Source organism: Nuphar pumila, chromosome 11 (assembly GCF_984573655.1).
Source record: "Nuphar pumila chromosome 11, dmNupPumi1.hap1.1, whole genome shotgun sequence".
Classification (NCBI taxonomy): domain Eukaryota; kingdom Viridiplantae; phylum Streptophyta; class Magnoliopsida; order Nymphaeales; family Nymphaeaceae; genus Nuphar; species Nuphar pumila.
This window is the reverse complement of record NC_143259.1, coordinates 118783587-118809833: the sequence shown is the minus strand read 5'-3', so window position 1 is coordinate 118809833 and position 26247 is coordinate 118783587. Positions and strand designations below refer to the sequence as shown.

Here is a 26247-nt window from a genome sequence, read left to right as displayed (position 1 = left end):
CTTGCTCATTTTTTATGGACGTGTTTTTCCACTTAGATCTTTGGTGGACATGTGTGTTGTTGATTAAAGACTCTTGATTCATTGCTTGTTATTTATAAAATCTAAATTTCTATATTGTGACTTTAGTGCCTTAAATCTATCACTTGCACATATGCTTAAATTTCTTCCTATGCATGTCTTTTGTATAAGATATATGGCTTTAAGATATTTAGATTATTGCATATACATGAGTTCTTTTAATCTCTTTACGAGTATCCATGATTAATTGTACTTGTGTATGCACTTTGTTTTCTATATGGTTCTTTGAGAATCTCTATATATGTTTTGGTCATTCTTAATGTTATATGGCATTGATTGTCTCATAATAGACTTGTAATCTAGATTGAGCCATCTCTCTCTATAACTTGCTTATGATTGCATCAATTGACATATAACTTGCTTATGATTGCATTAATTGACATCTTGTTGTGCATATAATTGCACTATATTCAGTCTAAAGTTTTTCATCTATTGTTATTGGATTTGATTTGAAACTTTGTTTTTTCAAATCGGGTTTTTTATTTTAACTCACTTATGTGGAAAATGATTTTGTGAGTATTTATTGCCTTATGGCATTTGTGGTGTTATATGATGCATCATTTCTCTTGACCTTGTTATTGTTGAACCAGAGTTTGTTTGTAGGGGTGAGTTGTGCGCACCCCGGTTATGTCAGTTTAGATTGTCAACTTATAGTTTGGCTCTAATTGACGGTTGTTTGATCTCTAGTTTTATGAGCTTGTTGTATGACTCATTTATTTATTTGACGATTATTATGTTAGATGCTCATTATTATGTTTATCTATGATGACTATCTATTTTTGAAACCATACAACAACAACTACGCCTTCCTCCCAAAACAATTGGGGTCGGCGATATGAACCAACAAAGAAAATCATTATGGGTCTTCCACATGAGTCCTTCTCCTTCATTCATTTCTATCCAATGCCATGTCCTCGGTGAGGTTCAAAGCATTCATATCCTTTCTTATCACCTCCATCCATGTCTTCCTAAGCCTACCCCGACCTCTTTTAACTAATATATTTTCCCATTTCTCCATCCTTCTAACTGGAGCATCATTAGGCCTTCGTCGAATATGTCCAAACCACCGTAAACGATTCTCTCTCATCTTATTTTCAATGGGTGCAACGCCTACCTTCTTACGTATCTCCTCGTTCCGAATCTTATCTTTTATTGTATTTCCACACATCCATCTCAGCATACGCATCTCAGCTACACTCATTTTTTGAATATGATGTCTCTTGGCAGCCCAACATTCCGTACTATATAGTAAAGTGGGCCTAATAGTCGTCCTATAAAACCTTCCCTTCAACCGCAATGGCATTCTACGATCGCACAACACTCCAGTCGCGGGCCTAATGGTGTTTCGAAATATTGTACAAATTGATGGCATTAGTTTGTTTTTATTTACAACCTCTCTTACCTTTTGTGTTTCCTGTTATGCATCTTACTTAAGTGTCATTTTATGTAAACAAGAAATGTTTATTCACACTTTTGTGTGTTTTTAAGCCTATTAGTAGCATTATGATTATACTCTTGATGTAGTCACTAATACACTTGATTTTTAAATGTCATTATATGTAGACCAGAGATGTTTATTCACACATTTGTGTGTAATTTTGGCCCATCATTGGCATTATGATTATACTCTTGATCTAGTCGTTGATGCACTTTTTTTTAGTGTCATTATATGTAGACAAGAGATTTATTCACACCTTCGTGTATGATTTTAACCCATCGCTGGCACTGTGATTATGCTCTTATTCTAGTCGTTGATACACTTGAATTTTGAGACTTGGAGGTCTAGTGAGGTGCTTGTTTATAGTGGTCGAACTATTGTTGAAATTTGCAAGTATCATTCCCTTTTTTATGAGGGTTTTTAATAATCTCTCTATGAAATTTTAAAATGTTTTCTATTTGTGTTTCCTTATATAGGGAAAAATGTTTATAGACAAAGATTTCATGGATTTTGCATACTTGTGATGTTTAATAAAAATCGTATTCTTTATATTGTGAGCCTTCTTGCATGTGCCCTTTTGTGGATTTTTAAAGTGTGTTTCTTACAAAAACACTTGTGTGTTGTTCACTTGATATTGGTGGACACTTTTGTTTGTAATTGAAAGCTATTTGATTCTTTAAATTAAAATCATGCATTTTATTGATAAAAATAGTTATTTTTATTGTCATCTTATGTGCATTAAATATGTTGTAATTGTATGTTGGATATGTATGTGTGTTTCATATTGATTATCCTGTTCAGATTGCTGCATGCATAAATTTAATTAACTCCTCTTTTCTTGAGGGTTTTTTTTTAGTGTTATACTTTATATGCATGTTGTTTTAGTATAAATTGATGAATTGGTTTAGTAGAAGAGTTTTCTAAAAATTTGGAATATTATTAATACATCATTGTTTATCTCTTCTTGATAATTGATATGTTTTTTAGTGATTAAGTTCCCTTATGATCAATACTTGTGTTTTCTTGAAAAATATGTTGATTTTGAGTCTATAATTGTCTAAATTTGATTTCATAAAAAAAATCCTTTTGAGGTATGCTCCTCCTGTATTTCTTATTGGTTATCTAATATTTCTAAAAGTTATCACTACTTTGCTTAAAATTTTTTTCTTGAGTGTTATTCTTGTTCAAAATATATATATTTGTTTTGAAACTTGATAACTATTTGGTTAGATTACTTTTTTTTGTAGTTGAGACCTTTGTTTTGTTTTCTCTACAAGTTCTTAGAGATGTGATGGATTGAGAAAGGAATATCTTTGATGCATCATGAAGATGGAGATAGCCGATGAAGGCGATTGGAGATGATCACCAATAAAAGACATTTGAAGCCTTGTATTTACAAAACTCTCTAATATGTCATGAAGATGGAGATTTCTGTTGAAAACACTTGAAGACTTGGACCCTTCCCATTGAATCTTTGTTGTGTTTCCAAACTTTTGGTATATCACACTGTAAGTGTGAGGAGGCGTGTTAAAATATGTGTATATATATAGTATATTTTTTATTCATTTTTATTTTCTGTTATTGTCAGTGATATTTTGGTCTTTTTTCTTTGTAATAGAATCTGTCCTCCAAGGACAGTCTTTTATTTATTTTATTTTATTCTTGGTCCTTTTCCCAAAAGACTAAGGGCTCTTTGGGTATTCTCACAAAGAGTCGTTGGGGCTCCTCAACGGTCATTTTTATGACCGTTGGGAGTTCCCAACGACTCCTTGGAGCTCCCAATAGCCTCTCTTAGTGGTTGTTTTGTGTATGAATAGGGGTTGAACCCCTCTTGTATAAATAATGTTTTTCTTAAGAATTTATGGGCAATAAAGATGAATATTTTTTATATTTTGTATTTTTATATTTAGTTCCTTAATGTGTTATATTCCTTAGTGTTTGTGTTGTTGCCTCTTGATGACTATTGTTTTGTCCTATAGTGGACTTGTGCTTGTGCACATTGTGATCTTGTAAGCCCTTAGTGACATTGGTTTGTGCATATGCACTTTTGTGATTGTGATCATGTAAAACCCTTAGTGGCATTGTTTTTTGTATTTTCTGCTATTTCATTATACACATGTGGTCGAAAGACAAAAATATCCCTACAGATAACCCCTCGAAAAAACTAATATTACTCTCTAACATCATGTTGGTACCATTTGGTTGATTCTTTTATACGGAATTTCTTACTGTATTTGGTTATATGGAACTGTAGCAAACACGTCATGCGACTTCTGTTGTGCTTTAGCAAGAGGGTCCCTGTGGGCCGAGGGGGGCACCCATGGAGTTCTATGCTAACGGGACTGTGGATGTATATATGACAGGCTAAGACCAGTGCAACAAGGTCTATGATCCCGGGAATGGTTTCCTAGTGTAATAAAACAAAAAAATTGTATTGTGCTTTAAAAGCTCAAATGTTTGGTTCTTGCCCAACTTTTTCTCATTTGATTAAAAAGGGTTCTGTTTTCATATGGACTTCAAGTATAATGTATTCCTGTTCCTGATTAATAAAATGGTCACCTGACTACAAAGTCATGTTGCAAAAAGTTTACTGTTGTTTCATGCTCACACCTATTTTAGGCTCTTTCTATACTTGGCCCATTTTCTGCTGACCCCCCAACTGCCACATGAGGTTGTGCACATGGTAGAACCATGATGATTGTTTTAAGTTTCAAGAGTGAACTTTTATGCATTATTTGCTGTCACCATGTCACTCTTCCAAGCATTGCTATGCTCTGTAATAGACACTTTCTTTCTGATTCAGGCATTCTTGGAGATAAGCGGGTGAAATATTTTTTTTGTCTCTTAATTTGACTTCCACCTTGTTTTCGTGATGTTTAATTTATTACATGTTGGTGGTAATGTCTATATCTACTGTATTGAGCTTTATATCTTCTGCGTGAAATGCAGATGTTGAAGAAGCTAAACAAGCAGTTAAATGGAGAGGAATGGACTTGGAATAACTTGAACACTCTTTGTTGGGCTATCGGGTCAATATCTGGGTCTATGATGGAGGAGCAGGTATTTTATGAAGATCTTGTACATCCACATGTATTTCGCAATAGCAAACAGTATTGGGGCAGGCAACTTGTGTTCATGATTACTGTCCTGAAAAATTGCTAGTTGTAAATAAGTTCACAAATGAGATGGCTGGATGGTTAGATTGCATCATCACAAGTCACAACCGAGGGAACTTGTGTTCGAACCCCGCAAGTGTTATCCCCAAGCTTGCCTATAAAAAAATATTACAAAATAAAAGGAATAGATAGAGAAAATAAAATAAAATGAACCATGTTTTATTTTATATAATTAAATTTTGGCATAAAATTTGAATAACGCATTTTGTGATCTGTATATATTTCAGCATCACCACTTTTGAGAGGAAGAGGGGTGGGATTCCGGTTTGTCACCCCTCTTTTGAGAGGCAAACATTGTACAGATGAAGAGTTAGAAGTATATGATGGTAATTTACTCAGATGATGAGTTACTTGATTAAATAAAACAAGTGAAATATCGTAGATGCCAATGATTCTGGCTGATCACATGCATGCCTCTCTCTCTCTCTCATGTGCCAATGCTCCATTCTGGCTGATCACATGCATGTCTCTCTCTCTCTCATGTGCCAATGCTCCATTCTGCTTTATTACTTTGTGCTTTCTTGATCATTTTTTCTCGTTGCTGGTCATATGTATATAACTACTGGATTGGACACAGTATAAAGATCTTTTAGGGGTACATCTTTCTCCCTCCTTTAGCTAAAAAGGGTCATATGTCTAGATCATATTTATATTTTCATATTTGGGAAAATATATGGTGGTTCTGTACCATGATACCATATGGCGGTACTCACTTTTGTTTGTATGGAACTTGCCACCAAATGTTAGATCTATCATCTAACCTTACAGATGTATTTAGCATAATTTATTTACTATGTTAGTATGTTTTATCATGTTTAATACACCATAAGATTCAATCTTTGAGATGGTAAAAAATCAATGGCTCACAATTCATGAAGATAAAGGTGGTTTAACAATTCATAAAACGTCATATCTGAGTCAATTTTAATACATGCAAATAGTAAATAGAACATGCTAATCATGCTCCGATGGTTAGATTTTGCTTTTGGAGCTTAGATCTATGAAAATCAATTGTGTACCAGGACAAGTTTTTGTGGTACAGTGCTGCAATGGAAGCACTGTTCATATTTTTTCTCTGCGTGTTTGTTAACAATGTTACTTTTTATTTTTATCTTATGCAGGAAAACAGGTTTCTGGTTATGGTTATCCGTGATTTACTAAACCTGTGTGAAATCACAAAAGGGAAAGATAATAAAGCTGTGATAGCTAGCAACATCATGTGAGTATCATGGGTAGTTTCATTTTTTACCTTTTCTTTTACCCCTTAAGTGCGTGCTTCTTCTTATGCACATTCATATGCATATGCCTGATCGTGTCTCCATGGAGTGTGTAGTGACATAAGTATGGTGCTTGTCCGTGTACTTTGCACATGCATGGCCCATTCTTATTTTTCTTTTTGTTAACTATGTAGGTATGTGGTTGGACAGTACCCAAGATTTTTGAGGGCTCACTGGAAATTTCTTAAGACTGTTGTAAACAAGTTATTTGAGTTTATGCATGAAACTCATCCTGGAGTTCAGGTCAGTTTTTCCTTATATCTTCTGTTATCCACTTTGGGCCATCCGGGTTTCTGTTTGTCTTTATTCTGATTGTGCCAGCATATTACCATGTATTGAATAAGGGACTGCTAGTCTGCATTATCATTGATATGTTTAACTGGACATAAGTCAATTAGGTTTTATCCACGTGCTTGTCTTGATTATGTGTGATTGGATGCTGATGGATCTAGTGCTTCCTTTTGTCACTGGACTAGGCATTTTTGCCTGCTTATAAAGGTCACTGTTTTCTTTTGATGTAACTCTCTCTCTCTCTCTCTCTCTCTCTCTCTCTCTCTCTCTCTCTCTCTCTTACACACCACATTGCATGATCCAGTAACAACTTTGTTCTCATGACGTAATGCTGTGGGTTGGGCTAATGATAAACCTATTATCAAATGGTACTGGTTATTTCTGTTTATGTTATCTAGATTCTGACCATTTGCTGTCCTTCAAATAAGATATGGTGGATCAAACTATCTGCGGTTTTTAGCCATTCCATTTATCTGCCATATTTGCGTGCATTGTTTGTGATTGGTAGAATTTTACTCTTTTATGCTTTCTGCTTTTTTGCTTCTCCAGTCATTAATGTTGTCCCCAATGATACATGCTTGCTTTTGGTTTGATTGCTGTCTTTGTTACCAGTTGCATGTCATCCACACATTAACCCATCTATCTCCCCCATCTCTGTGTTTTTGCATCTGCTTGTGTGCATAGTTTTCTTGAGTGTGTATATCATGGCATGATAGGGGTGCATCTCTGATTAGTAGGCAGTTCTCTGTGGTATATTTTTGCTTGCTTATAATTGCCAACTTATTCTGTACTCTTTTCAGGATATGGCCTGTGATACGTTCTTGAAGATTGTTCAGAAATGCAAGAGGAAGTTTGTGATTGTTCAGGTAAGAACAGTCTTTAATTTATTCATTTGAAGGTTTTGTTCATTGTTCCTTTTATGTGCAATTGTTTCCTTTTTCTACTGATGCTGTATTTGACCAGTTGATCATGATTCTTTACTACTATTTAACAAATGAAATGCTTACTAGTGATAACTCATCCCAATTAGTTCTTTTTATTTATGTGAGGTGGCAAGACAGTCTCACCAAGGGATGATCAGTTCTATAGTATAAAATGAAGCATGTGTTCTGAAGGTGGTCCATTTTAAGTTATTGACTGTAGATTTAATGTACCTAGATGCCTGCTACTGCTGGGTGGTGTTTCTTTTTATGGTGTCCTTGTTTATCCAGGGTACATCCATCTTATTTGCAACCAATCAAGTGCCCGACAGCAGCCATCTTGTGCACTACTAGTGCAAATGCATTTAATATTCTAGTGAAATTGATGTTACGGTACAGTGTTACATAAAGTAGGTTGCCAGAGATGAGATGTTTGCATGTGTCACCAAATGGAATTCATTTTTTGTTGTATGGTGTTTTAATCATGTTGAGGACAACCTGGCCGACTATAATCTGATGGTTGAATAATGAGTTTTTACCCCAATTTTCCAGGTCGGAGAAAGTGAGCCATTTGTATCTGAGCTTTTAACTGGTCTCTCGACAACTATTGTGGATCTTGAGCCCCATCAAATTCATGCATTCTATGAGTCGGTGTGTTGTTAGAAATCTAAACCTCAAATTCTTTGATCATTATGTCTAATGATTGGTTGGTCGATAATGCTTGCTTGCTGAGTATTTGCAGGTTGGTCATATGATTCAAGCAGAATCTGACCCTCAGAAAAGAGATGAATATCTACAGACGTTGATGCAGTCCCCTAACCAGGTCCTGTCAAATGCTTTTAGTTTTCCTTTGAATGTAGCCATTATTTACTCTTTAGTTGTGCTGCATTTCAATTCTACCCTAGTTCTAATGGTTCAGGACAAGCCTCTTTCTTTTTAGGTGCTTCATGACCGAAACCATTAATTATCTTGCAGCAATGGGCTGAGATCATAGGCCAAGCACGCGAAAGTGTTGATTTTTTGAAGGATCAGGCCGTTATTAGAACTGTACTTGATATATTGCAGGTGATCTTTTCATCCTCACAAGCATGCAGCTATCTGTTAATGTATACATTGCTTGTGATGCTTTTTTGAAGCATTGTTGATCTCCTAGTAGAATATATGACCAAAATAATGAGTGGAGAACGACAACTTATACTGTAGCGTTTGATATAAATTGTTGGGGTTGAAGCTATGGAGAGCTGTTCCAATAATGTTGGAATAAAATGTCCGGCAATAGTAGCCATACTAGAAAGGTTTCAAAACAAAAGGAAACTAAGAATGTCATCTTTCCATTTTATTGATTTGATTGAAAATTGGTATGTTTTCCATGATTATTGCTATAAACTGTATAATGCAGGCTATGCATGTTACTAGATGATGTGTTTTGGCTGCAATAAAAGTTTTAGGATAATGCCTCATACTGTTCCTTTTTGGAGAAATCTTGCTGTGAATTGTTGATCTAGATCTATTTTCATGCTTAGACCATTAAGAGAACCTTTTTTTCTGCTGTACAACATGGGTCCGGCTTCTTTATATCCATTTTGTTTAATATTTATTTTGAACTTGTTTGGCAGACAAACACCAGTGTTGCCAATTCGCTGGGAACGTACTTTTTATCTCAGATATCATTGATCTTTTTGGATATGCTTAATGTGTACAGGTATTTCTCTCCTTCATATGTTGTTTCGTTGTAGATCTGTGCTTTAGAGCACTGGTTTAGACAAAAAACCATATTTTGGCCAACTCTTCTTGATTCTGCAATGAAAGAAAAAATGATGGCTTTGTGTTATTGATTTTATGCTTTGAAACAGAATGTACAGTGAACTTATTTCAAGCAGCATAGCCGAAGGAGGCCCATATGCATCAAGAACATCCTATGTAAAACTTTTGAGGTAACATGAAATTGGATATTTGTTGTCAAGAACATCTACGGATGTTTTCTACTTTTGTCATTCTGAGGAAGATAGGTGCTAATTTGGAGTATTTTAACATATGGCCTTGTCTATCAATCAGGTCGGTCAAGAGAGAAACACTGAAGCTGATTGAAACTTTTGTGGACAAGGCTGAAGATCAGTTGCAGATAGGAAAGCAGTTTGTGCCACCAATGATGGACCCTGTTCTTGGTGACTATGCTAGGAATTTGCCAGATGCCCGAGAGTCTGAAGTTTTATCAGTATTTGCAACTATAATAAACAAGTATTTCTGTTTTCCTGTTTTGTCCCATTTTCGGTGTTTTTGCTTTTATTTGCTGCACTTTATTTCTTAGGAGCAAGTTTCAGTCCACAATGTTTCTTCTCATATTCAACAGTCACTTTGTTGCCTCAAAAAACAGTTGTGAGGTGCTCATTTCAGGGGCAATTGTATGCTGTCTCATATTCTCACAAACATTTATTTCAATCCTCACATCTCATTTATCAGCCTTGCCACAAATAGGTACAAAGGTATCATGACAGAGGATGTACCTCGTATATTTGAAGCTGTTTTTGAGTGTACTCTTGAGGTAAATTTCATCTCCATTTTTTCTTTCATCTTGTTGCCTGACTTGGAAATTCTCAGCCCCATTACTGTGGTATTCTGCAGATGATAACGAAGAACTTTGAAGATTACCCTGAGCACCGGCTAAAGTTTTTCTCATTATTACGTGCCATTGCTACTCATTGTTTCAATGCTCTAATTCACTTGTCAAGTCAGGTGTGTTAACATAATTTTAGTTGTCTGTTTTTATGCAGATACATGGTTTTTATGTTTGTTTACCCAATATGTTGAATGCCCTTATCTTTTGTTGGACTGGTAGGATCAGATTATAATGTCAATTTGTTGTAGTTCCAGAGTTACCGGAAGCGCCTATACAGTAGGGGAAGCGCGCTTCCTCGATACGTGTTTCGAAAGTGCGAAATGTCGTGCTTCCAAAATGCGCGGGGAAGCGTCCCTTTTTTGGGAAGCGTGCTTCCCTTTTATGGGAAGCACACTTCCCTTGTATGGGAAGCACACTTCTCCCTCGCTTCCCTCTTTTTTTCATTTATTTTATTTTATTCTTATTTTTTCGCTTCCCCCTCGCTTCCTAGGTCGCTTCCGGTTCACTTCCTAGACGGTTCGTGATTCGCTTCTAAGTCGTCCTACGCTTCCCGCTTCCTAAAATTTTGAAAGTGCCTCGCTTCCCGCTCCCGCTTCCTCAACTGGCAACCATGTGTAGTTCTATGAAAGTTGACTCCTGCAAGCAGGAAGCAAACTGCTTGAGCTGCAAGTTTCTTTCATTCAAAGTAGCCATGGCTTTATTTTGTTGGCCTGTACATTTCACCCTGGTGATGTGTACCATTGACCAACATCCTCTTTTTCCTTCTTTTGGCTTTTTATATTGACCTTGTTCCCCTTTTTCTTTAAGAAATTCGTTTTGGGCCAGTGAAGAGTGTTGACTGTTGAGCAAAGGAAAGGTGAAAACCACCTGGCTATTTTGATTCGTATTTGGAATCTTGGATACTTGATGACATATTTGCTCTTTCCTCTGTAATTTTTTGTTTGTGCATCCTAATTCAATATTGTCGCTTTCAATAGATTTCTCTTATTGGTGGAACTTATGTATCTATCTTTTAAAGATTCACCCTATCTTGAAATGATTTTCAGCTCGTGACTTGATTACTGCAATGTCTGTACGGCCTTTTTTTTCTTTTTTTGCATCGCATAATTTTCTTATAATTTTCTTACCTGAATATCATGTATTTGACTCTGTGATTTTGTTTTCGGAACATCATTAACTAAGATAATTGCTTGGGTGTTTTCCTGTTACATAACTCTAAATTGTTCCCAAATCCTGAAAACTGTTTATACTTTTTATCAGGTTTTTAAATTTATGATCCTTTTGGATATGACTAGAATCTAGATGGTATTGCACATATGGGCATGTAAAACAGGCTAAACCAAAAAAAAAGATGTATAAATTTGGTGTGGATATGGAAGAAAAGGAAACCTTAGGAAAGCAAATCAGTATAATTTTGTGTGTTCATTTGAGCAGTGTTGCTTATTTTCCTCATGAATAACTCATAATTTCTCTAACCTTTTGTAAGATCTCTTGTTTTCTGTTTTTCTTCAAAAATGTTATGATATATCTGGGGTGAAGTTAGTGATGACACGCTCCATGAGGGCCCTAGTGTCTTGCCTTGCATCTTGTCATGATCTTATTCATCTTTAGGATCCCAGCATCCTGCATTACATCAAGTCTATTGCCTTTCTGTGAATTTTCTTCTGGTATTTGTTTTCATGTTATATTGTACCCTCATGGATGCGGATTTTTTTGTTATCATGACTAACAGATTTTTTTTTCTTGAAGCAATTGAAGCTTATAATGGATTCTATAAACTGGGCATTTCGACATACTGAAAGAAATATTGCTGAGACTGGCCTTAACCTTCTGTTAGAAATGCTGAAAAACTTTCAGGTTAGAAATTTTTTGAATTTCTGGTTAGTAGTTGTGCATTCTTGATGACAATTTCTATGTTTTGATGGTCTTTTTGACCCTTTTGCAGGCTTCTGAGTTCTGTAATCAGTTTCACAAGGCTTATTTCCTCACAACTGTGCAAGAGATATTTGCTGTTCTGACAGATACATTCCACAAACCTGGTTTCAAGCTGCATGTTTTAGTGCTGCAGCACTTGTTTTCGCTGGTATTTGATTTTGGCCCCTTTTTCCCAGTCTATTCCTGATTCCTCTTAGGATACGAGGTGCTTGCAATTGTGCATTTGCAGGTTGATTCTGGTTCATTGACAGAGCCGTTGTGGGATGTAGCTGCTGTTCCTTATACCTATCCAAATAATACATTTTTTGTTTGTGACTACACTATAAAACTTCTTGGAACATCATTCCCTAACATGACAACAACAGAGGTTAGAAACCAACTGGACGTAAAGAAGACTTAACTTGGTTTTTATGCAGGTGAACTATGTTATGCCACAACTTAAAATGTTGTTTTCTTCTTCAGGTAACTCACTTTGTTGATGGGCTTTTTGAATCAAGGAATGACCTTCCCACCTTTAAAAACCATATTCGTGATTTTCTTGTTCAATCCAAAGAATTTTTTGCTCAGGTACAGTCTGTAGTTAGTGTCATTTTCTTAGTGTTGGTTAAATGATTGGGCATGTCAACTGCTTGCCTTTTTCCTTTTTTGTTTCATAATGATGAATTCTGTGTGAAGATGGTGAACATGATTGTTGGATTTTCTACTTTTCTTCAAAGCAAGTGATTTATCTTAACTTGGTATGGAACTTTCCTGTGCATTTTTCTTGCATCTGTTGGTATCCAGTCCTTGTTGATTTCGTGGTCTATGGAAAAGTTGGTTCACGTCATATCTATATGCTCCCATGGTATCCTGTCCCTGGTTGATTTTATGCTATAATGCCACATGGAAAGGTTGTTTCACGTCATACCTATATGCTCTCATTGTCATTGAACTTTTGGCTTTGATTGTGTGGGCTTGTCTTTTGTTCATTAATCATAATGTTCTTTACAATTTTGATGGTTTAGTTGCCTTTTCTTTTCACTTTAAGCTTTGGGGGTCATTATTTCAGTGTTTAACTAGGTCGTTTGGATGTAGTTCTGGGGTCTTTCTAGTTCTTTCTCTTGCTTCATTGTCCTCTCTCTCTAATCAAGTTTAGGTTAGTGATGGTTGTTTAGCTGTGAAAAAATGTCCATCTTCAGCCATACTTAAGGTTGTATTTTGATGCACATATCTAGAGAAGTGGGACACGATGGAATGTATTTTGTAGAAGTATCAGAATCTGTCAGGCTAGCCAATTTTGTGGCCAAGTCCAGATATGATCAGGTTACTGTCCTTTTCTGACTAGTAACAAAAGGAATTATGGGTTTCATTGACTCCCTCTTGAACTTTCAGGACAACAAAGATCTCTACGCTGAGGAAGCAGCAGCTCAGAGAGAAAGGGACCGGCAACGGATGCTTTCAATTCCAGGTCTCATTGCGCCCAATGAATTACAAGACGAGATGGTTGATTCATAGCTGTTGACTGCCTGCTCTTTCTCCAAATACGCCAAGGAGCTGTCTTGATAATTGCCTGATTTGATTCAATGACAATTACCAAAAAGTATCAAGCAACACTTTTCTGCTCCCTTTATGATGGACGGGGGGTGTTGATGTGTTCCTGGTGCAAGAGCTGTCTGTTGTCTACTGATGATGCTTTCAGGATGATGTGGTTGTGTTAGTTGAGGTAGTGATGGCTCTCTGGTTTCATTGTAGCATTTAGGAGTATTTTTCCGGCTGACCAGAATCCAATTGGTGTTGATGCTCAACACAGCTGCGGGTGTTTTTTCAGAGGATGGTTGTTTCCTGTGGCTTCGGTTTTTGCAGAAATGGTTTGTTTCTGCTAAGCTATTTTGTATTCTTAGAGGCTTTGTGGTTTTCTTATTTTCTTTCCTTCATTTGATTGTGGGTGGTGGTGACAAACTAATACTTCTGTAATTGCTGGGCTTGGCGGGCGTGTTCTTTTGAGCGAGTTATTGGTGGGTGGGACCTGGATCACATTTGAGGGAATGAACAAAATCAATAGTTTTACATTTTGCACTTTTTCAGTACCAAGAGGATGGCTTTAGATCTTATTATTGCTTCAATTCAGGCCAAACATGGCGAATGATTAGAACGAGCCAGCGGATTGGCAGCGATTCATTTCACGTTATTTCGAAACCATTGACGTCTCAAATCAACCAAGGAATTAAGGTTGGACTAATAAGCTTCGTACCCATATCCGTATCATGTGTCCGTACCGCAAAACTTGGGATGGGTTTGCCTCTCTATATCAACTGTCCTTGTTGCAGAATACTTTGCTTTGTGTTTCCACGATTTGTCATTAGCATGGCATTCAATGTTGTTTGGAACCTTTTTTTCCTTTCCTTTCGGGTGTGCGTTGTGTGTGTGTGTGTGTGAGAGAGAGAGAGAGAGAGAGAGAGAGAGAGAGAGAGAGGTAGTCTCAGCCCAGGCTGCGGATGCAGTACAATGAGGGTCCATTTGTCAGCCCTTGTTGTTGCCCTTCTAGACAGCCAATGGCGGTATTGGGAAACATTGTGGGGCCAGTCCACGTGAGGACCAGGGATGCAAATGATTCGGATTTCGGATTCCGATCTTATCGAATCTGGGTCAGGCAATATCTTCCAAAACCCATTTGCAACCCTGTCGAGGACTCTGGGTGGGTTTTGGATGCCGTACGCCTTACGGATGAACGGTGATGAAGGAGCCTTCCTTGGACCTGATCCGCAACACTGTTAGATTAGGCTGGAGAAGGTCGTGCTAACTGTGCCAAGGGGAGTGGTGTTTGCTTTGGCGTCGTTCCAGTGGGTTGGTAGTGTTGTTTTCTGTCGGACCGCCAATAAAAGAAGGGTCATAAAACAGAGTAAAAAATATACTTCCGTCGCAGATATCCTAACCGGAATAGACGACAACGGATTTTGTTTGTGTCGCCAAAAATATTTTATATCAATCGGTTTCTAATTTTGCTGACTGGGATCCAACTAGGTGTGGGCATTGGGATGGCCCCACCTGGCCTATTTATTAATGGGCCGGGTTTTGACCTGATTTTTAATGGGCTCGGGTTTAAAGAGCAGTTCATGACCCGATTCATTGGTTCAATAGGCCAATGATCAACCGGTCGGTGCAGCCCAGAGCAAACCCATTTGTAGGCTATTTTCGAATGAAGTTTATAAATTAATTTTTATAATACCAAAAGTAATGAATTAAATGAAAGATTAATGCACTCGGCTAATTATCTTTTATTTTTATATAATTAGATCTAAGTTACTATGCTACCCGCTACTTAATTAGGTAGCTCAGGCCCATGGCTCGGTTCGGTAGTTCATGAGCTAATCTGGACGGCATTTTGGTCCGGTAGTTTAAAAGAATCAGGACTTGGCCAAAGTTGAGGGACGATTTGGACATTTCAAAGGAAAACCCCACTATGTGACTATGTCCCTTTGTTTGTCGATTCGCAGCACTGCGTCTGCGCGCTTGCCCCCTTTTCTCACAACTAGCTGGGAGGTAGCGCACGATGATGAGACGAGGAAGGAAGAGGACGGGTCGAGGGATGACGATGATGGCCTTATCCTCCTCTGCAACGTTACTGGTAATCATGGTGTCCTTTTTGTTGGCTTCGGCCGTGGCGGACGAGAGATATATGCGGCCACCTCCCCGTCGGAACCTGGACTTTCCGTGGAGATGGAAGTCCAGGCCTTTGGCCTCCTCTCCTTCTCCCCAACAGGTTGGAATTTCCCCCCTACCTATCATCCCTCTTTCCCTTTCTCCCCAAACCCCACTTTGATTTTCTCTGTAAGGTTTTCGATGAATCATTATTTTTCTTTTTTGTTGATCTTCACCATCATTAGCATCTATCTTGACGTCGCCTCCCTCTCTCCTTCAGAATTTATGCCACAATTCGTCACAAGTGCATGGCCTTGAAGTAGAGTTCCATGTAATATCATAAATCTTACATATACTGGGTTAGGTATTAGATAGAAAACGTGTATTGCATTATATATACTGGGTTAGGTACTAAATGAAACATGCTATTGGATTTTCATGAATTTCTGGTGTTTTTTTTAATTTCTGACTGTACAGATGTGATTTATATGCTTGTTGTTATAGGAATCACTTCTTGGACCATTTGATTCTGATGCATGAATATGTTTTTATAAGGTTTCAAAAATCAACAGCCTACAGTTTTCATTAATTTCGGATGCTCCAAATGCAATTTTTTCCATCCAAAATGTATGATACAAGTGTCAATTCCTAGCAAATCAAACATTCTGAACACATCTATGGGTCAGAATTTCCAAAAAAAAAAACGTCGAAGTCCATTAGCATTTGTCATTTAGCACCGTGCCCATTTTGCAGGTTTCCATTTCCCATATACATATATATATATGTGTGTGTGTGTGTGTGTGTGTGTGTGTGTGTGTGTGTGTGTGTGTGTGTGTGTGCCATTACATGAACTTTGAAAATCATGGTCGCAAGCTGCATCGACCGAAGAACTGGTACATCGTGGAGCTTTAATTTTTCAAGTTCTGGATGGAGAATTAACATACCACGTAGATCACATCTGTATTGATGAAAAAATGTAAATATGAGATTAGGTAAGCATGTCATGTCCACTGTTAACCTTCTATATTTATATCTTTATATATGTTGATGTTTATTTTGGATTATTTATTCCTGTGCAATAATTCATTAGAAATCTTCTTTGTCAGATCTGTTGCCTTATTAAGTTTGTCTCGTTTACTGGTTTTGGAAGTCTGTCTCAACTAACTTATACTTCTTGCAATAGAGCATCTTCCCAAATTATGGATACCTCATTGTTCTGCACACTGGTCAAATGAGATAGCTGGTTGATTAGGTCATGCTATAATAACCAGGGGTTCTTGGGTTCTATTCCCGCAAGGATTATTCCACAGCTTGCCTATCAAAAAAACAAAAAATGGCATGCATACAAACCTCAACATTTCTTTTCTTTTCTAATTCTCACTTTACAATGAATTATGAAGCATGGATTTTGTGGTTCTGCTATGCCATCAAGAAATAGTTACTCAATAAATCTGGCGGAGAAGCAGGATTTGTCTGCTCAAATAGGCAGAAGCCATGGTGGGCATGTGTGATTCAGTATGCACTGCTCCTTTCTGGGTTCTTCAACTTCTCTGCTTCTTGATTTTGTTGAATCATCCTGCATTTCGGATCCTATATCTCTAAAAAGTCGTTTCATCCAGCTTGCTTGCCTTGCCCAACTGTGTGCGTTGTCTTTTCAGGTTCACATCTCATTGGCTGGGGATAAGCACATGCGAGTAACATGGATCACAGATGATCAAACTTCTCCTTCGGTGGTAGAATATGGCACCTCTCCTGGCGAATATATAGCCTCTTCTCAAGGAGAAAGCACATCTTACACCTACTTATTTTACAGCTCTGGCAAGATACACCATGTTGTCGTTGGGCCTCTAGAGGCTGACATGGTGTATTTCTATCGATGTGGTGGTCAGGATCCTGAATTCAGTTTCAAAACTCCACCATCTCGATTACCAATTACGTTTGCTGTGGCTGGTGATTTGGGCCAGACCGGCTGGACTTCATCAACATTGGACCACATTGCCAAATGCAGATATGATGTGCATCTGCTACCAGGAGACCTGTCCTATGCGGATTACAGGCAGCACCTATGGGATTCATTTGGTGAATTGGTGCAACCTCTTGCCAGTGCGAGACCATGGATGGTAACGGAGGGAAACCATGAAAAGGAGAGCATTCCATTCTTCAAGTCTGGGTTTGATGCTTATAATGCAAGGTGGAAAATGCCATTTGAGGAGAGCAGCTCAAATTCGAATTTGTATTACTCTTTTGAAGTTGCTGGAGTTCATGTTGTGATGCTTGGTTCCTATACTGATTATGATGAAAATTCCGACCAATACAATTGGCTGAAGGTTAGCATCAGTTGCTTGGAGCCCACATCTCCCTTTTTTTCCATCAACATTTTTTGCATTTCATTTTGTGAAGCATCTTGAGGTCCTTTAAGGTCATTAAAGAACTGCAGATGTAGCCAAATCTATTTCAACCATTGCTTGAAATCCTATTCTTCTTTCTCATGCGGTAGTAGAGAATTGATTTTAATCTTTGTCCTGCGTGTCCTCTGCCTCTATAATTCTAGGCTTTTATATCTTCAATTTTTTTCTGTTTGAAGCAGAAAAAATCTTGATTATGGTTATCCTTGAATTGATTTGCTAAATAACGTAGCTGCTTGCCTTCTCTCTCTGTTTATATCATATGAAATTTATAATGTATACAGGCTGATCTATCAAAGGTAGATCGAGAAAGAACACCATGGCTACTGGCAGTAATGCATGCTCCTTGGTATAATAGTAACTGGGCACATCAAGGAGAGGGTGATAATATGATGTCTGTGATGGAGTCATTGCTTTATTCTGCTAAAATGGACATTGTGCTGGCTGGTCATGTCCATGCATATGAGCGCTCAGTGAGTGATGCAATTTTTTCTTTTGCTTGCTTTCAAATGTATTTCTAGGTATCATTCTAAGATTGTCACAATGTATGATTGAGATCAGACACGCACCAACATGGGAAAGGTGGACTCTTGTGGAGCCATTCATATAACTATTGGCGATGGAGGCAACAGAGAAGGGCTAGCTCAAAGGTAAGCTAAAGTTGCTAAAATACTGAACGATTTCTTTTTTGTGGTCAAAATTTCAGATTTAGGGAAACCATATTAAAGGTTGTTTGACAATATAACTTGTAGTTGCCGCTTGGGTTGTTGAAAAAGCATCAGCTTTGGATTTTTGTTTTCCTTAAATAAATTTAACCAGATCTCTTGAAAGAAAAGATTCCAACTAAGAGCGAAGGATTCCTCAGGTAGTGCAGAAAATGTAATATTGATCAATCAATCCAATATCATTCCATTTTTTATTTGGTAAAAAAGGAGAAAAAAATGTGACACCATCCTCGTACATGCTAAGGATATGAAGGTGATGCTCAATTGGATATTCATTGAGAATATAATAATACCCTGGGGATTTATTAAGAATCTAGATTTGAGTATGTTTTTTAACATAGCTGACAGGCCATTGTGTTTGCATTTGCAGCTACTAGTATTTCAAGATTGCTACCATTAAGTTTGTTAACCTACAGTTGGGTGAGATTTTTTGGTTCATAGTTTCCGGAAGCACTTAGAGCAGGAATCACGATTCTTTGAAAATGAAGGCAGTCCACATTCCTGATTCCTTTATATAGGAATCCTTTTTCTCATGATTGAGAATCTTGATTCGTATGTTCACATGATGTCACATATGGTTTTCTAAATGATTCTTAATACTGCTTTCTACTTGGTTTCCATTCTTGAATCCTCTAAAAATTTAAATAACCACTTTTGGATTCCGATTTCTGTATTGTTTTTCAATTTCAATTGCTGCTTTGGCAACTGTGGTTTGATTTGGCCAGACTATCTTGAACTAAAGTGTGTGTTTGAAAGCACAGCTTAACCAAATGGGGTGCAATAATCCTAGACAGAAGCTGAAAAATTATTCATTTTACTAATGATATCTTGAGATGAGCTTTGTCTGTTAACTAGGGGTGGACAAGCCGTCCGGGCTGGCCCGGTCATAGCCTGGCCTGTCAATTGATGGACTGGGCCAAAGGCCCAGTTCGGGCCAGCCCACAGCCCGCAGCCCGTGGGCCTAAACAGGTCTGGTCGGGCAGGGCTGGGCTGAATATATATATATATATATATATATATATATATATATATTCGGGCCGAGCCAGGGCCGAGCCAGGGCCGGGCTGCGGGCTGCTCGTCCCAGTGTCCACCTCTACTGTTAACGCTGTGAAAATCTCTATAAAAAAGGATTTTGTGTATAAACACAATACTAGAAACACAAAGTGTGCACAAAGGCATAAAAGGAGAACTCTCACAAGTGCACAAAGGCACGGATACAAATGCACAAACGTAAAAAAATATCAACTTCAATATGTTGGGTCCCAAAAGAGGGCTTTACAAAAGTGTAAGTTACAAGGGGGTAACACCCCATATTTATAATACAAGGGAGAGAGGGAATGAGGGAGTGTTGGGCTCCCAACGGCTCTAAATAGAGCTGTTGGGAGTCCAACAGCTCTCTCTACTTTATGCTTTTTGACTTTGGTCAAAAAAGCATAAAGCCAAATAAGTCCAAAAACTAAACTAAAAAAGAAAAAGAAACCTAACCTAGTTAAATAAACTAACCTAATCCTAACTAAGCTTAAAAGTAAACTAAAACTATGAGATTACATATTGAATTATGTTACATTATTTAACACCCCCCCTCAAACTTAGGGTGACATAACCGAAAGTTTGCCAAGAAGGAAGTTAAATCTTGGAGAGCACAACGCTTTGGTGAAGAAGTCTGCTAGTTGGTATTCTGATGTAACATATGGAAGGTCTATAGTTCTTCTTAAGTATTCTTCACGAACATAGTGGCAGTCCATCTCAATGTGCTTTGTGCGCTCATGAAATGTGTGATTTTTGGCAATATAAATTGCACTTTTATTATCACAACATAGTTTTGTGGGCCCTTGAACTTGAATATTCATATCTTCCAGCAAGTTGCGAATCCAAACAATCTCCATGGTAGTAGATGCCATGGCTCTATATTCGGCTTCTGTGGATGAAAGTGAGACCTTATGTTGCTTCTTGGATCTCCAAGAAATTAAAGATTCCCCTAAAAAAATACAAAAACCAGTGGTGGAGTGACGGTTATTTGGGTCACCTCCCCAATCAGAGTCAGTATAAGCAATTAAATTCAATTCAGAAGAAGAAGATAGAAATACCCCATTGTTTACTGTACCCTTTATGTATCTGATGATGCGGAGAATGTCTCTCATATGAACTGAAGTAGGTGCATGTTGAAACTGACTAGCAACATGTACAGCATGAGAAATATCAGGCCTCGTAATGCTGAGATACGTTAAAGATCCAACCAGTTGTCGGTAAGGTGTGGGATCTTTTAGGAGAATCCCATCATCAATCTTCATCTTTGAACCTACTATTTCAGGAGTTTCACAGACCTTGTCATCTGTGATTCCTGATCTGTCAAGAATGTCACAAGCAAGTTTAGTTTGAGACAAAAAATAGCCTCTGTGAGAATAGGCAATCTCAATTCCCAAAAAATATGTCAGAAATCCTAAGTCTGACATTTCAAATCTTGAAGTCAGGATAGATTTAATGCTCTTGATTCCTTTGACATCATCACCTGTTATTAACATATCATCAACATATAACAGTAATATAACAATCCCTGCATCAGATTTCTTAACAAACAATGCAGTGTCAGTATAGCATGAAGTAAAACCATTTTCAGTCATTACATTGTTAAACCTATCGTGTCAAGCCTTGGGAGCTTGTTTCAAGCCATAAAGAGCTTTACGAAGACGAAAAACTTTATTTTTAGGAATTTCCATACTAGGTGGAGCATCCATGTAGACTTCTTCATTAAGATCACCATTTAGAAAGGCATTTTTGACATCCATTTGGTAAATATTCCATTTTCTAATGGAAGCAATGGTGACGAGACATCTAACAGTAACCATACGAGCTACTGGAGCAAATGTCTCTTTATAGTCAATCCCGTATTCTTGACTATACCCTTTAGCTACAAGACGAGCTTTATACCTCTCAAGAGATCCATCACTCTTTGTTTTGACTTTGAACACCCATCGGCATCCTATAGTTTTCTTTCCACTGGGAAGCGTTTGAAATTCCCAAGTGTTGGCTTTCCTAAGCGCTTTGAGTTCATTCTCCATGGCTTTTCTCCATTCAATACATCGTTTGGCATCTTCAAAATTTTTTGGTTCAAAATATGAGTGAATGGCACTTAAGCAAGCCCGATATTTAGGAGAGAAAGAATCAAAAGATACGAATCTAGAGGGAGTTCTTCTAGTTCTCTCGGTTCTTCTAGGGTTTGAATCATGTGAGGGGATAAATTCGCTAGGTTCACTATATTGCTCAATAGCACTTCTAAAGGGGAGTCTATCTCTATGAGTATAGGTGATAGGGTCTCTAGTTATATTTTCTTCTTGAGAGGTAGTAGGGTTAGAGTTATTGTTGATTTCAACCACTTCATTGTCACTGTTATATGTTGATTCATCATCACTAGAGATATCATCATCTTTAGATAAAAGATCAAAGAGAAAGGAATAGTTAGCAATTTCTAAATGAGATTCATTCTTTTCAAAACCACTATCATTTTCTAAAAATGTTACATTCCTTGAGACATATAACTTATCATTTTTAGTATCATAACATCGAAACCCTTTTTGGGTTTCGGAGTAGCCAAGAAAAGCACAAGGAATGGCTTTAGGTGAGAGTTTATCATTCTTATCTGTAAGGACAAAGCACTTACAACAAAAAACTCTCAATCTATTATAATCGGGTTCTTTTTCATATAGAGTTTCGAAAGGAGAGATTTTATCTAAATTTTTGGATGGAAGACGATTAATAAGATAAACTGAAGCAAGAGCCGCTTCGGCCCAAAAATTTTTTGGAATACTTTGGGAAATAAGAAGGGTTCTAGTGGTTTCAATGATATGCCTATGCTTCCTTTCGGCTAACCCATTTTGTTGTGGGGTCTTAGGACACGATCTTTGATGGACAATACCATAGTCTTCAAGATATTTCTTAAATTCATTGGAAAGATATTCGCCTCCGGAATCGGTCCTAAAAATCTTTAAATTACTATTAAATTGATTCTTAATTATCATATGATATGATTTAAAACATGAAAACACTTCGTGCTTATGTTTAAGGAAATATATCCAACAATATCGAGAAAAATCATCTACAAAAATCACATAATAGGCAAAGCCTCCCTTGGATATGACGGGTGCCGGTCCCCAAACATCCGAATGAACAATTTCAAAAGGTTTTGTGGTAAACATAGATCTTTGTTCAAAAGGCATACTTCTCATTTTTCCAAGAATACAATCATTACAAGAGAAAGTATTTTTACAAAGATTTTTAATAAAATGCAAATAGGATAACTTGGTGATGTTGGGATGACCAAGTCTTTTGTGCCACACATTTATGTCTTTATGTTGGGCCACATTACAAAAAGGGGTTTTAGGGATTTGGAGAGAATCCACATAGTACAAGTCTCCCTTCCTAGAGCCTTCCCCAATCAACTTCCCGGACCGGTGATCCTGTATTAAACACTTATTAGATGAAAATTGAATGTCACATCCAAGGTCCGAGAGTTGAGAGACGGAAAGTAAGTTCAAATTCAATTTAGGTATAAATCTAATTTTGGGAATAAAAAAATTTTGAGTTTCAAAGTTTCCAATCCCCTTAATTTCAAGAGAAGTGCCATCCGCAGTTGAAACAAAAGATGGTGATAAACTTTTAGAATATTCAGAAACAGAAGAGATGTTTGGAGACATATGAAAAGATGCACCCGAATCTAAAAGCCAAGAAGTTTTACCTGGAGGAGAAGGAGTGGATACGGCGGCACCGGAAATAGCTCCCTTAAGAAGAGGTTGAAGAGCTTCCATAATTTGATTTAGAGAGAGAGCTCCACTTGTAGATTCCTCTTTTTGTGATTGAGATGTGGTTGCCATTGCAAGTAGTTTCTTCCATTTAGGACAAACCGGTTTGATGTGACCGGGTTCCTTGCAAAAGTGGCACACAATTTTGCTATTGTCCCTTCTTCCGCCTTGACCACCATTGTATCCTTGATTTTGGTTTTTAAAGTGAGGAGGTTTATATGTCCTCAAGTTGTTGCCAGGCCTAGACACGGCATTAGCTCCATCACATTCATCTTGATTTGTGGGCATTGCAAGAACACTTGGATTTTGCTTGCTAATGCCCATACGAGTTTCCTCTCCACTTAACTTGGTAATAACATCTTCAATGGAAGGAGATGTGAAAGAAGATAGAAGAGAGGACCGAATTTGTTCAAATTCGGGTCGAAGACCATTTAGGAAGTTAAAGAAGTGATCTTCCTCTAATTGCTTGTATCTAAGTTCAATAGCTTCGCCACTCCACTTGGGCTCAAGCATGGCAAGCTCATCTCAAATAGAGGATAATTCAGCAAAGTACTCACGAATAGACATCTCATTTTGTTGTAGGGTCAAGGCCCTCTTTTGAAGATAGTACTTGTGAGATAAGTCTCGTGAAGTATACATCTTTTCAAGATAATGCCAAGCTTCGGAGGCTTTCTTGAATTTGATGATATTGGCATTGATCTTGGTTTCAACGGATGAGAAGATCCAAGATAGGATCTTGAAGTTTCTCATTTCCCATTTCTCATGTTTCTTTGAATATTCTTCAAGAGCTTTTTGTCTTTCTTCTCCTTCAAGAATTTTGATTTCTCCTCTTTCAACCATCGTAATTTTTGGTTCGGGTTCCGTTATGGAACCTTGAACATATCCCCAAAGCCCCTTTCCTTTAATATGAGCTTCCATATTTCCGGCCCATACATGATAATTGGAACCATTGAGCTTAAAGCCAAGAGAGAAATGAGTCTTTTTCACCCATTAGAGAGATAAGATGAAGGAGAAAAATACGTACCACAAAGAGATTTTAACTCTTACTTATTGTAGTAATCTTCCAAAATATTTGATGAAGAGAAGTCTTCACGCCAATCTCGAAAAAATTGAAGGCACGCTTTTTGAGGTACTCAATATTGTGAAGAATCACAAGACTTTCCTTCTCAAGCAACCTTGCTCTGATACCATGTGAAAATCTCTATAAAAAAGGATTTTGTGTATAAACACAATACTAGAAACACAAAGTGTGCACAAAGGCATAAAAGGAGAACTCTCACAAGTGCACAAAGGCACGGATACAAATGCACAAAGGCATAAAAGGAGAACTCTCACAAGTGCACAAAGGCACGGATACAAATGCACAAACTTAAAAAAATATCAACTTCAATATGTTGGGTCCCAAAAGAGGGCTTTACAAAAGTGTAAGTTACAAGGGGGTAACACCCCATATTTATAATACAAGGGAGAGAGGGAATGAGGGAGTGTTGGGCTCCCAACGGCTCTAAATAGAGCTGTTGGGAGTCCAACAGCTCTCTCTACTTTATGCTTTTTGACTTTGGTCAAAAAAGCATAAAGCCAAATAAGTCCAAAAACTAAACTAAAAAAGAAAAAGAAACCTAACCTAGTTAAATAAACTAACCTAATCCTAACTAAGCTTAAAAGTAAACTAAAACTATGAGATTACATATTGAATTATTTAACAGCTACCAGCATTTACTGTTTATAAGGTGGATATTGTCTATAGATTAATCTCACAATTAATCGGTTTCTTGTTGGTTGGTTGTTGTCAGAACATTTCCATGTGTACTTAGTAGGGCTCCCACAACTGGGTTCAAGCGGAGCTTGGGCCAAGCTTAAAGCGCCTATGTCTGCATTCGGCTCAAGCCGAGCTCGAGCTAGTCTCGGCTAGAGCTGAATATCTTTACTTTAAAAAAGGATTTTGAAATCATTTGAAGTTTGCTGGGTTTCCAACTCAACACTCTGTAACTGTCGAACATCATACCCGTTAGCATGTCATTGTGTCTCATTTGTGCTAAGATGAGTTGAACCTTGTCTCGGGCAACAGTTGGTTATCAGAGGGGTTCAACAACCTTGCTTGGGCAACAGTTGTCTCACTAATAACAATCCTAAAAAAGAGTAGTTTGTAATGGGCTTTCATGCTTCTGTAATTTTATTCCATTTTCATCTTTTTTAGGCTCTAAAACTCTGAAGTTCCTCATGTGCTTCATGTGGAGCTTGAAGCACTGGTTAAATTGTCATTCCTGTGTCAGGGTTCTTTATTTTTAGCTGGACGTGGTATCCGTGTTTGTGGTGACTATCTGCTCATCTTACATTTAGTTTCTTGTTTAATCACATGGTTATGTTGTTAATAGATACTTGCAACCAAAGCCCGAATGGTCACTTTTCCGCGAAGCAAGTTTTGGCCACGGAGAGCTAAAGATTGTGAATTCAAGTCATGCATTCTGGAGCTGGCACCGCAATGATGATGATGAGCCGGTGAAATCAGATGAAGTTTGGATAACATCGCTCGTCAGTTCCAATTGTGTTGCTCCCAAAAAGTCTGACTCAAAGATCCGCTCAGTAGCATAGGCTGAGGCTGGCCCTCCCTTCAAGTTTTTCCACCAGCTCGCTCTTGTTGAATGAAATCTTTCTGTAAGTAGATGTAGTATCTCGTATTGCATATTATTATATAATGATCGTGTATGCGACAAGGCAACCCCCTTATATGTTTTGTTTTGCATTATTCATATTCTCAGGGTTGTGTCCGTGACCCATGTCCATTTACAACAACTGATCGGTCCTAAGGTTTTTTACTTGAAGCGCCCTTGGACTTACCATAGCCATTTCAGTCTACGCAAAATGCCACTTTTGTCTACGCAAATTTTCCAGTCCAACGTTAGGAATGTCCTGGTACGAAGCTAGTGCTCTAAACAGGGTACAATCTATTCAAGGGGACTGTCAACAATCC

At 37.7% G+C, this 26247-nt stretch overlaps 2 protein-coding genes across 2 annotated transcripts in view; both read left to right on the top strand.

Moving 5' to 3' along the window:
* Positions 1-13802, top strand: part of LOC149823123 (protein EXPORTIN 1A-like) — a 59693-nt gene extending 45891 nt beyond the window's left edge. Inside the window, exons 16-32 of the mRNA XM_089980569.1 lie at positions 4466-4576; positions 5814-5911; positions 6104-6212; positions 7061-7126; positions 7733-7831; positions 7923-8003; positions 8156-8245; positions 8797-8882; positions 9034-9114; positions 9236-9418; positions 9656-9722; positions 9803-9913; positions 11547-11654; positions 11743-11880; positions 11962-12099; positions 12195-12299; positions 13104-13802. Coding sequence (XP_089836695.1) covers positions 4466-4576; positions 5814-5911; positions 6104-6212; positions 7061-7126; positions 7733-7831; positions 7923-8003; positions 8156-8245; positions 8797-8882; positions 9034-9114; positions 9236-9418; positions 9656-9722; positions 9803-9913; positions 11547-11654; positions 11743-11880; positions 11962-12099; positions 12195-12299; positions 13104-13226 — 1794 coding nt within the window. The 3' untranslated portion in view covers positions 13227-13802. The remainder of the gene's footprint in view (positions 1-4465; positions 4577-5813; positions 5912-6103; positions 6213-7060; positions 7127-7732; positions 7832-7922; positions 8004-8155; positions 8246-8796; positions 8883-9033; positions 9115-9235; positions 9419-9655; positions 9723-9802; positions 9914-11546; positions 11655-11742; positions 11881-11961; positions 12100-12194; positions 12300-13103) is intronic.
* Positions 13803-15131: 1329 nt separating this feature from the next.
* LOC149823122 (purple acid phosphatase 18-like) lies at positions 15132-26022 on the top strand. The gene is made up of 5 exons (XM_089980568.1): positions 15132-15471; positions 17009-17677; positions 18040-18228; positions 18317-18405; positions 25652-26022. The coding sequence occupies exons 1-5, from the start codon at positions 15262-15264 to the stop codon at positions 25866-25868; spliced, it is 1374 nt and encodes a 457-aa protein (XP_089836694.1). The 5' UTR covers positions 15132-15261; the 3' UTR covers positions 25869-26022.
* Positions 26023-26247: the final 225 nt, after the last annotated feature.

Bases quoted from the DNA above. Each gene is read 5' to 3' on its own strand.
- LOC149823122 (XM_089980568.1), top strand. From the start codon at position 15,262: ATGATGAGACGAGGAAGGAAGAGGACGGGTCGAGGGATGACGATGATG. The intron at 15,472-17,008 runs GTTGGAATTTCC...TTGTCTTTTCAG, and splicing joins CCTCTCCTTCTCCCCAACAG to GTTCACATCTCATTGGCTGG. The intron at 18,229-18,316 runs GTGAGTGATGCA...GATTGAGATCAG, and splicing joins TCCATGCATATGAGCGCTCA to ACACGCACCAACATGGGAAA.